At 39.9% G+C, this 10,638-nt stretch overlaps 1 protein-coding gene across 1 annotated transcript; it reads right to left on the bottom strand.

The window, feature by feature from the left end:
* Window positions 1-301: 301 nt before the first annotated feature.
* Window positions 302-925, bottom strand: LOC149241420 (uncharacterized). The gene is made up of 2 exons (XM_089370538.1): window positions 439-925; window positions 302-336 (listed from the first exon to the last, which is right to left on the bottom strand). The coding sequence occupies exons 1-2, from the start codon at window positions 923-925 to the stop codon at window positions 302-304; spliced, it is 522 nt and encodes a 173-aa protein (XP_089226664.1).
* Window positions 926-10,638: the final 9,713 nt, after the last annotated feature.

Raw genomic sequence — 10,638 nt, forward strand, 5'->3', positions numbered from 1 at the left:
TGTATCTGTCTTTTTCTGTTCGAGGAGAAAAAATTTCTCATTGTCCGTTTTTCTCTATTTTTACATCTGGGTAGCGTAACTGCTCCCAGTTTCAGTTAAACTGTTTACCAGAATCATTCCAACTGTGTAACAGTTTCTTGTACTAAAGACTAATTTATGGTTAACTAATTTCTAAACTTAAAACAAAACACAGTTTTCAATTACCATGGTCTCTAAATGACCTTCTAGGAAATAAAACAAATAATAAAGAGAATTAAAACGAATGACAAGTTTTGTTAACCTGGTTCTCTCCATGAGACAGTCAACCACCTTCTGTCTCCTCGGAGTCGGATGCTCCTACATCAGGCTCCCGGGGTGGAAAAAAGTCATGGCTCCGTTCCATGAGGTCGTCGATAGAATAGCCTGCTTTCTGTATCTGTGTCGCGTTAAGCCACGAACTGTCCTCTATCGGACGGTTCTTCCATTTGGCCAAATACCGCAGATATTCCTTCCTGCGTGTGCGCTTAGCTACCTGTGTGTCCAGAATCCCTTCGATCTTAAGGGGTGGTGCCATTGGCATCTGCCTCATCCACGAACTTTCCTCACAACTGGTGTCCCGCGGTGGCTCTGCTGCTGTATCGTCTTTCGGATCAGCGACATAAGGGAACAGATCGGCCACATTAAAAATGGGAGAAATACCAATCCCTGGTGGCAACTGTAACTCATAGGCGTTCGCAGAAAATTTGCGAATGACTTTACAGGGACCAATCTTCTTAAATTTTAACTTGTTGTACTCCCGTTTTGGAAAACGCTCCTTACGTAAATACGCAAGGACTTCGTCCCCAACGTTGAACTGAACTTCCCGGCGCTTGGAATCTGCCCGCTGCTTATATTTTTTACTGCTGTCTTGTAATTTCAGCTTGACCTGCTCATGTAGATTACTCATTGCTTGAGCGAAATCTTCTCCATCAGCACTTCGTTTTTCGAGCTTCCCCAAATCCCGTAACTCATGCACGCCTCATGGATGCATGCCGTACAAAATCTGGAAAGGGCTATAACCAGTATTGCGATTACGTGAATCGTTATATGCGAATTCCGCCTGAGCTAGTACACGGTCCCAGGTCCGGGAATTCTCACCTGTTAAACTCCGAAGTAAGTTCCCCAAACTCCAGTTTACAACCTCCGTTTGGCCATCGGTCTGTGGGTGATAAGCGGAGCTGAACTGTAACTGAGTGTTCAACTTTTTCCACAGGGTTCGCCAAAAATGACCGGTGAATTTCACATCCCTGTCGGAGATGATGGACCTTGGAAGTCCATGTAGTCAAATCTCATTGAAAAACAGATGTGCTATATAAGTAGCATCGCTGGTCTTCCTGCAAGGTACAAAGTGCGCCATCTTTGAAAATCGATCTACCACAACCATTACTGAATCGAAACCCCGCTGTGTCTTAGGCAAACCCAAAACAAAATCTAAACTGACGGAGTCCCATGGTCGGTTCGGAACGGGTAATGGTAAGTACAAACCTGTATTCTGACTGTGGCCCTTTGCCAGTTGGCAAATCTTGCACCTACTCACGTACCTTTTTACATCCCGCTGTAATTTTGGCCAGAAATAAAAATGTCGTACCTATGCTACCATCTTATCTATACCGAAGTGTCCAACCAAACCCCCACTATGTTTCTCCTGAATAATGTTTTCCCGCATAGAGCAGTTGGGAATACACAGCTGTCCGCCCTTAAACAACAATCCCTCCTGTAAATTATAATCCAACCACAGACTGTTGTTCCTTAACAGAGGGTTTTGACAAGCCTCATAGGCTTCCTTAAAATCAACATCTGTTTGATACAGCTCTTTCAGGTGTTCAAAGCCTAAAACCTGCATCGTACCTTCCTGCAAGAGTAGAATCCTTCTACTCAGCGCATCTGCCACCTTGTTCGCTTGTCCACTAATATGTTTCAGTACAAACGTGAAATTCTGTAAATACTCCACCCATGCTACATGCTTATGTTTCAATTTATGTTGCTGCATAATGTACTGTAACGCAGAGTTATCTATAAACAGAACAAACTCATTACCCAACAGATAGTGCCTCCAATGTTTTAGCGCTTGGACAATTGCATAGAATTCCTTGTCATAGGTTGAGTATTTCTGTCTACTCTCGTTCAACTTTTCACTGAAATATGCGACTGGTCTATCCTCCTGACTTAGTACTGCCCCAATGGCTGTATTACTGGCATCACAACGAACCTGAAAGGGTTTGTTGAAGTCAGGCGGCCTCAATATCGACCTTTCAGTAATCTTCCTCTTCAAAATCTGGAAACCTCTTTCCGTTGCTTCAGTCCAGCGAAATGGCTGATTTGTCTTCTTAATTGTATCCAGCATAGGTGCGCAGATCTCACTGAAATTCCTGATGAATTTCCTGTAGAAACTCGCTAATCCGTGGAAACTGCAGACTTCAAATAAACTTCCCGGTGAAGGCCAGCTAACTATGGTTGCCACCTTTTCTGGGTCCATTTTCAATTCGTTTTCTGCAATTACAAAGCCCAGATACACTAACTCCCGTTGAAAAAAAGTACACTTTTTCAGATTGATCAGCAATTTATTCTGCTGCAACTTCCTCAACACATTGCAAACATGCCTAAAATGTTCTTCTTTAGTTTTACTAAAAATCAAGATGTCGTCCGAGTAAACTATCACGGATTTCCCAATAAACTCCTTCAGTACTTCATTGATCAAGCGCATGAACGTACTGGGAGCATTGCTCAACCCAAATGGCATCACCAGCCACTAATATAAGCCTTCGTTCGTCTTGAAAGCTGTCTTCCACTCATCTCCTTCTCGAATTCGAATCTGGTGATATCCACTCTTCAAGTCAATTTTCGAGAAATAAGTTGCCCCGCTCAGACAATCCATCATATCGTCCATTCTTGGTAAGGGGAACCTGTACGTAACCGTAATTTTGTTTATGGCTCTGGAATCTGTGCACATTCGCCATTTGCCTCCCTTCTTTGGAGCCAGCACGGTTGGTACTGCACAGGGGCTCATGCTCTCTCGAATCAACCCTTTGTCTAACAACTCATGGACCTCCTTCCTGATTTCCTCATGGTCCTTAGGACTCATTCGATAAGCTGCTTTATTTGGCAGACTTGCCCCTGGTATAAAGTCAATGCAGTGACTAATACCTCTCCTGGGTGGAAGTTCATCTGGAAGGTCATCCACCACGATGTCCCCAAATTCCTGCAGCAGCTTTTGGATTTCCTCGGGCAAATTTGAAATCTGTGTATGCAATATCACTGCTTTTGGTCTTCGTATGACAACAAAATTTACTTCACTGTCCTCAATCTGTTTTATGAATTCTTTTCCACCCATCAGCAATGCCTTCACTCCACTGGCTTCTGCTGTACTTTCCTCTTTGATGGGTACAAGCGTGTGCTTGATCCCATCTTTGACAAACTTATAACAATTGGTTTTTCCGTCATGAACTGCGCTCCTGTCAAACTGCCAGGGTCGTCCTAGCAAAATATGACAGACATCCATCGGCATAACATCGCAGATGATTTTGTCTTTGTACCTGCCTATCTGAAACTCCACCTCACACTGTTCATCCACCAACAGTTGGTGTCCCTTCTGCAGCCATGACACCTTATATGGAGTGGGATGTTTCAGCTTTTTCAAACCCAGTTTTTCCACCATCTCTACTGCTACCAAATTGTCGGTACTTCCACTATCGATGATCAGCTTGCAGCACTTACCCTGTGACTTGCAAACAGTCCGGAACAGAGCTTTTCGCTGATCAGGCTCTGCAACTTCTTTTGCTGGTTTTAACAACACCTTATTCAATACCAAAGCTTCGCCTGTCTCTGGTGCGTTTTCCACTTCTTGAGGTGTTGTTTCAACATCCTCTGGCTGAGCAACATAAGCTCCTCTTCCACCTACAGGTTCACCTTCAGGACAGTCATATGACTTGTGTCCTAACTTATGGCAACGATAGCACTAGACAGTTCCCCTACCCCGACCACTTCCTCGCCCTTGCTGAGCTGGTCCTCCTCCTCTAGTGCTATTGTCCCTCTCTGCTGTGCCAGCAGACTTAGAACTGCTGCCTTCTTCACTGGAACCTGCACTTCTACCTCTACCAAAAACCTTACCTTTTCCTCTGCCAGTTCTGCGTCCTCTCCTGGCATTCTGTTTTCTGTTATTTTTCTCCTCCGCCTTCAGTGCAAACTGATATGCTTCATCCAAAGTTCTGGGTGAGAGGATACCGATTTCATCCAGTATTTCCCCCCTCAAACCATTCACATATCTGGTTGTTTTTTCTGGGGTATCTTCCACATACCCTGGCACAAATTCAACTTATAAAATTCCTCTGTAAATTCCTTAACAGTCATTCCTCTTTGTTTCAAGTTCTGTACCTGTCTATACAACATAATCTGATAATCTTTTGGCAGAAACTTTTCCTTCAGTTTTGCCTCCATTCGGGCCCACTTCTTTATAGGTTGTTTGTGTTGCCTCTTTCTTTCCGCTTGAACGCTGTCCCACCACAAGGACGCATGTCCTTTCAACTTTGTGGCGGCGAACTTCACCTGCTTGTCCTCACTGGTTTCCTCAAACTCAAAATATTTGTTCACTTCGCTTAACCAATCCAATAACACATCTGCAGACAGAATTCCGTCATAAGTGGATAGCTCATGCTTTGGCTTATGACTAGACAACAAAACTGACTTTAATAACCGGAGTTCCGGTGTCACCCCTTCAACCTCATCTTCTCGTTCTGCCACATCCTCATCACTATCATCTGCTGGGTTCCTTCTTCCCCCAGCTTCTACCACTGCTAATCTTTCTCGCAAAACGTGAATCTCCTCACGGAGTCCCTCTTCTGCTATTCTCCGGATCGCTCTTCCTCTTCCTCTTCCTCCTCTACCACCCTCCATTCTTCCTATTTGTCAACCAGCTCTGATACCACTTTTGATGGCCCAGCCCTTTTCCACGTGGCGGCGCTGTGTCCACTGTGCGAATGTTAATGTGAATAAACGTTGAAGTAACGCGGTTGTACAGATTCTGGATATTTCGGATGGGTTAACCGGTGGTACAGGTTACCAATTCACATCTGTCGGTTTCTCACCTTGATCTACTCCCGCCTTTTGACAGCCAACCCTAGTTCACTCGTCATTTCATTTTCACTGTGCAAAGTTCTTTGGTTTTGCTCTGTGAGGGTTTCTTTGTGCCTCCGCTCCTCGCTCCGGCGTTGGGTTCCTCTGGTGCCTCCGACCTCCTGCTAGTCTGTGCGTTGGAATTATTGTGAGGGCGACATGTTGCTAATTCTCCACACTGTAACTCGATATACTTTATGTTTCTTTGTTTGTTCTTCCGCTGTAACAAGGTTTGTTCCACGCTCTGTTAATTTGCTTTTGTTATTATGACAGGTTTCTCTCAGTCCTGAGCTCCAGCTAATCGTTCCGCTTCAACCCGGATTCAAATGTAAGTTCTGGTTCGATGTTAAACCCTGCTTCCACACCTCTTCCAAAGTCTAACAGGTTCGCCCCTTTGCTCTTCAGGTTATGGGTGTCGGGTTGTTTGCAATGCTGCCCGTCCAACTCAGGTAAATACCCAATGCGGTTGTGCCTGTTCGTTTACAGATGTTCCTTATCGTTTTCTTGCCTCAGGCGCTAACCCACATCTATTTTGTTGTTGCAGGTTGCTCGAGTGGCTGGCCACCAAGGGCTTATGCTCTCTGTGCGTTCTGGAGACGACCCAAAACCCTTTCAACTTGATGTAACGGGTAGGGTCTTTCTAGCTCGGCCCCGTTTGTTAGATTATTAAGAAATTTGTGGGTTTTTGTATTTAATGCTCACAGCTCCTGGGTTGTAAACAAACTATATTAAACTGTTTTTGAGTTCTGGTCTGTATACAATAATCGTCGTTTCGGCCTGTAATCAACCTGGTCCGTCCTTGTTGCTTATGGTTCCTTGAGTCTGTTCGGTTGCCTTTCTAGTTTCTTGCAATGACTTTGATTATAAGGGGACTGTGGTTTAGTGAGCGTTCTATGCTCAGAGAAACTTATGGTGCGTTTTATTCATAAGGGTTACATTAAATGAAGCTTCTGTATACTTTATGAGCTCCAGTGATGGCCCAGCCCTTTTCCACGTGGCGGCGCTGTGTCCAGTGTGCGAATGTTAATGTGAATAACGTTGAAGTAACGCGGTTGTACAGATTCTGGATATTTCGGATGGGTTAACCAGTGGTACAGGTTACCAATTCACATCTGTCGGTTTCTCACCTTGATCTACTCCCGCCTTTTGATAGCCAACCCTAGTTCACTCGTCATTTCATTTTCACTGTGCGAAGTTCTTTGGTTTTGCTCTGTGAGGGTTTCTTTGCGCCTCCGCTCCTCGCTCTGGCGTTGGGTTCCTCTGGTGCCTCCGACCTCCTGCTACTCTGTGCGTTAGAATTATTGTGAGGGTGACATGCTGCTAACTCTCCGCACTGTAACTCGATATACTTTCTGTTTCTTTATTTGTTCTTCCGCTGTAACAAGGTTTGTTCCACGCTCTGTTAATTTGCTTTTGTTATTATGACAGGTTTCTCTCAGTCCCGAGATCCAGCTAATCGTTCCGCTTCAACCCGGATTCAAAGGTAAGTTCTGGTTCGATGTTAAACCCTGCTTCCAAACCTCTTCCAGAGTCTAACAGGTTCGCCCCTTTGCTCTTCAGGTTATGGGTGTCGGGTTGTTTGCAATGCTGCCCGTCCAACTCAGGTAAATACCCAATGTGGTTGTGTCTGTTCGTTTACAGATGTTCCTTATCGTTTTCTTGCCTCAGGCGCTAACCCACATCTATTTTGTTGTTGCAGGTTGCTCGGGTGGCTGGCCGAGCTTATGCTCTCTGTGCGTTCTGGAGACAACACAAAACCCTTTCAACTTGATGTAACGGGTAGGGTCTTTCTAGCTCGGCCCCGTTTGTTAGATTATTAAGAAATTTGTGGGTTTTTGTATTTAATGCTCACAGCTCCTGGGTTGTAAACGAACTGTATTAAATTGTTTTTGAGTTTTGGTCTGTATACAATAATCGTCGTTTCGGCCTGTAATCGACCTGGTCCGTCCTTGTTGCTTATGGTTCCTTGAGTCTGTTCGGTTGCCTTTCTAGTTTCTTGCAATGAATTTGATTATAAGGGGACTGTGGTTTAGTGAGCGTTCTATGCTCAGAGAAACTTATGGTGCGTTTTATTCATAAGGGTTACATTAAATGAAGCTTCTGTATACTTTATTTCCAGCATTTACATAACTTATGAAAAGCATTTAAGTTAGTATGCTTGTTACCTGGTTTATTATGCTAACGTTGGTTGTCAATCTGCTCTTCTGTATGGGATAGCTCCCTGTAGCAGCGCCTTCTCTTCTCGTTGTGGTTTACTGTCTTTAACTTCCAGCATGTGCTCAATGTTTCGTATCACATTCGTGTGCTTGCTGTGTATAACTTACAATGGATTCTTAAGCAAATAATATCAACCGAGTAAATTAAAGTATGCCTGTTATAGCCTACTTGCAGTGGATGTTATTACAGAAACAATATCAATACATTAATGTGACAGTTGTTCTTAAAACAAACACTTTTGCTTCTTTTCAGAGGAATGTATCTGTCTTTTTCTGTTCGAGGAGAAAAATTTTCTCATTGTCCGTTTTTCTCTGTTTTTACATCTGGGTAGCGTAACTGCTCCCAGTTTCAGTTAAACTGTTTACCAGAATCATTCCAACTGTGTAACAGTTTCTTGTACTAAAGACTAATTTATGGTTAACTAATTTCTAAACTTAAAACAAAACACAGTTTTCAATTACCATGGTCTCTAAATGACCTTCTAGGAAATAAAACAAATAATAAAGAGAATTAAAACGAATGACAAGTTTTGTTAACCTGGTTCTCTCCGTGAGACAGTCAACCACCTTCTGTCTCCTCGGAACTGGATGCTCCTGCATCATCCAGCAATCCCAGAAACATGAGGAGACTCTCCCCAAGGCGTTCTGCTTGGAGTGAGAATTACGAGCGATTCAATAACGATGACGAGGATGAAATACAGAACGATATTTTCAATAAGCAGCCCAAGAAAATCCCACCGGATATTTTCCATAACAGCCATGATGAAGACGAAATGCTGGGAGGTCTTTTCTCCCGTTTGTAATCAGAGATAAATACCCTCACTTATTTCTCGATATGTAACGACCTATTTAGCTTTATCCCGCATTAAAAAAAACCATATAGATTCATTTGCATATGGATTTCCACAATGAGAACTTCATGGTAATTATCATTCTGTTAAATTTGAGTATCATTTTGGATTTGTGGTTTTTTAATATGTGAGTTGCAAAATTGCAGGCGAGTTTCGAATTGTATTTCAAATTGAGCACATAATGCTTATGGAATCTATCTTGACATATCAACCTTAACACTTTGACATAGATCTATGTTAATCTGAAACAATGGGTAAATTAGGTTAATTTTAAATTTAAATTAAATTAAAAAATAAAAGGCAATTTCAAATAGTCAGAAAAATTTATTATTAAAGAGAAAATGATTTAGTTTGGTGTATGTTTTAAAATAGTTTTTGTTTGGTAAAGAATTTGTCTCTTTTGGGGATAAGGAAATAGGTTAACGACACTAGGCCTAGAGGCATCTGGTAGGAGTGAAACCCTGGCCCAAGGAAATAGGTTAATGACCCAAGACCTAGGGGCATTGGTAGGAGTGAAACCCTGTCCCCTTATTGACCACTAGCTCCTTGTTCCAGGTGGCTTGGTATTCAAGGTGATGAGTGAGCCTGCATTGATAGATAACAGCGAGAAATGCTTGTCTTCAATATTGACTTAAGAACTGAGTTATGATAAATTTTCCCACCCTAAAAAAAATAAAAAATAAAATCAATTTATGTTAATTTATATATGAGAAAAATTCATGAATAGAAACAATAAGCTTCTCCATGAAATAATCTTAACCAACTGCCATTGATATGCACTTTGTAATTATTTTTCATAATTTTGTTGTTTGCCCTCTTGTACTTGTGATTATTCAATATCTAAAAAATGATAATATAATTATTAACCATAAATATAAAAAATTACTATTCTGCACATTATACATCTATTTATCCCAGAATGAAAAACGAGTTTGACCATGGATAACTTCAACGACATTTTCATCATTATTTAAAGAAATTAATATACTCATTTATAATATTTACCAATAATGAATAGACTTACTGGAGATAAGTGGAGCTTTTAATCCCTTTCGTTAATTTTTTTTGATTGAAGGAAAATGAAAAATGAAAATAATTTTAAAGATTTTATATAATTTTAAAGGTTAATATTATTAATTTTAACGATTTTTAATAAATAAAATAGATTAAAATTTAATATAAAAATAATAAATTATAAAAAAATAAAATAATATTTATTAAAAATAATAAATTAAAAGAAAACCAATCTAAAAATTATGATCACCTTTAACACCTTCATAATAACATCTCATACACCATTTTTTAAATAAATATATTGGTGTAATCTTGAATGCTAGCGGTGGTTGCACTTGCTCCCCGTTCCCCACCCCAAAATTTTTTATCATTCACTTGTATATATGATACACTTGAAGTGGGTATACATTTATTATTGCAAAATTATACAAATATAAAATTCTTAAAATTCATAGGAGGTAAAATTTAATAAAATATAATTAATAGATATTAAAAAATAAATTGGAAAAAAATATATTTAAGAAAATTTATTATCAATATTTTATTAAATAAATGTGTAGATATTAAAGTTATGTTCATAATGCATAATTTTTTATTTTTATTTTTTGAATTAGATCAATCTTTTTATTAATAAAAAAAGTTAGATATAGTTTGAGTTTTTAAAGGAAGACAAAAATCTAAGGGATATTTTAGACTAATAAGCCATTTACTTAGAATAAAAAATCAGAAAACAATAACATTGAAAACTCTTAAGATTCTAGATTTCACAGAAAATAAAAAAACGGCAACATAAAAAACTCTTTCAAGGTTTTAGATTTCAAGGGGGAATTCCTGTAACATTTGTATGATTTTCTTTGGTTGAGTAATACATAGAAAACTCTTTCAAGATTTTAGATTTCAAGGGGGAATCCCTGTAACATTTGTATGATTTTCTTTGGTTGAGTAATTGTTCATAGTCTTTTTGGATTAGTGCTTTATTACTCTTAAGGCCCATTTTTTTGGCTTCTCTACAGACAAGAAATCCACCATCTAAACCACAAAACTAAACTATGAAAAACTCTAACCCAAAAATAAGCCTTACACAAAATCCAAAATCCAAAATCCAACCTCATGGGTTAGCATGACCATCAAGTCTTTTCCATCCCATTCTTTTGGAAAAAAAGATTAATCATGGACATATGTTTTGGTTCAACTTCTCCAAAAGACACCGAAATTTAAATGCATTCATAACATTAATACTTTATCTAAAGAGGAATGAAGCACGCAATCATAAATTTTGGCGTGTGCATGAAATCATGTCTGGATTCCTAATTGGTTTACTTTCAGGCAGTTCAACGTTACATTCCATTAAGGTTTGTGATAACTTTCCTTCTCTATTTTTGTAACATCCCCCAAATTTTTTATCACGTAGACTTTAAGTGGTAATTTTT

Source organism: Pinus tabuliformis, chromosome 8 (genome assembly GCF_031772625.1).
Source record: "Pinus tabuliformis cultivar Carrire ecotype Pingquan chromosome 8, CPIR1, whole genome shotgun sequence".
Taxonomy (NCBI): domain Eukaryota; kingdom Viridiplantae; phylum Streptophyta; class Pinopsida; order Pinales; family Pinaceae; genus Pinus; species Pinus tabuliformis.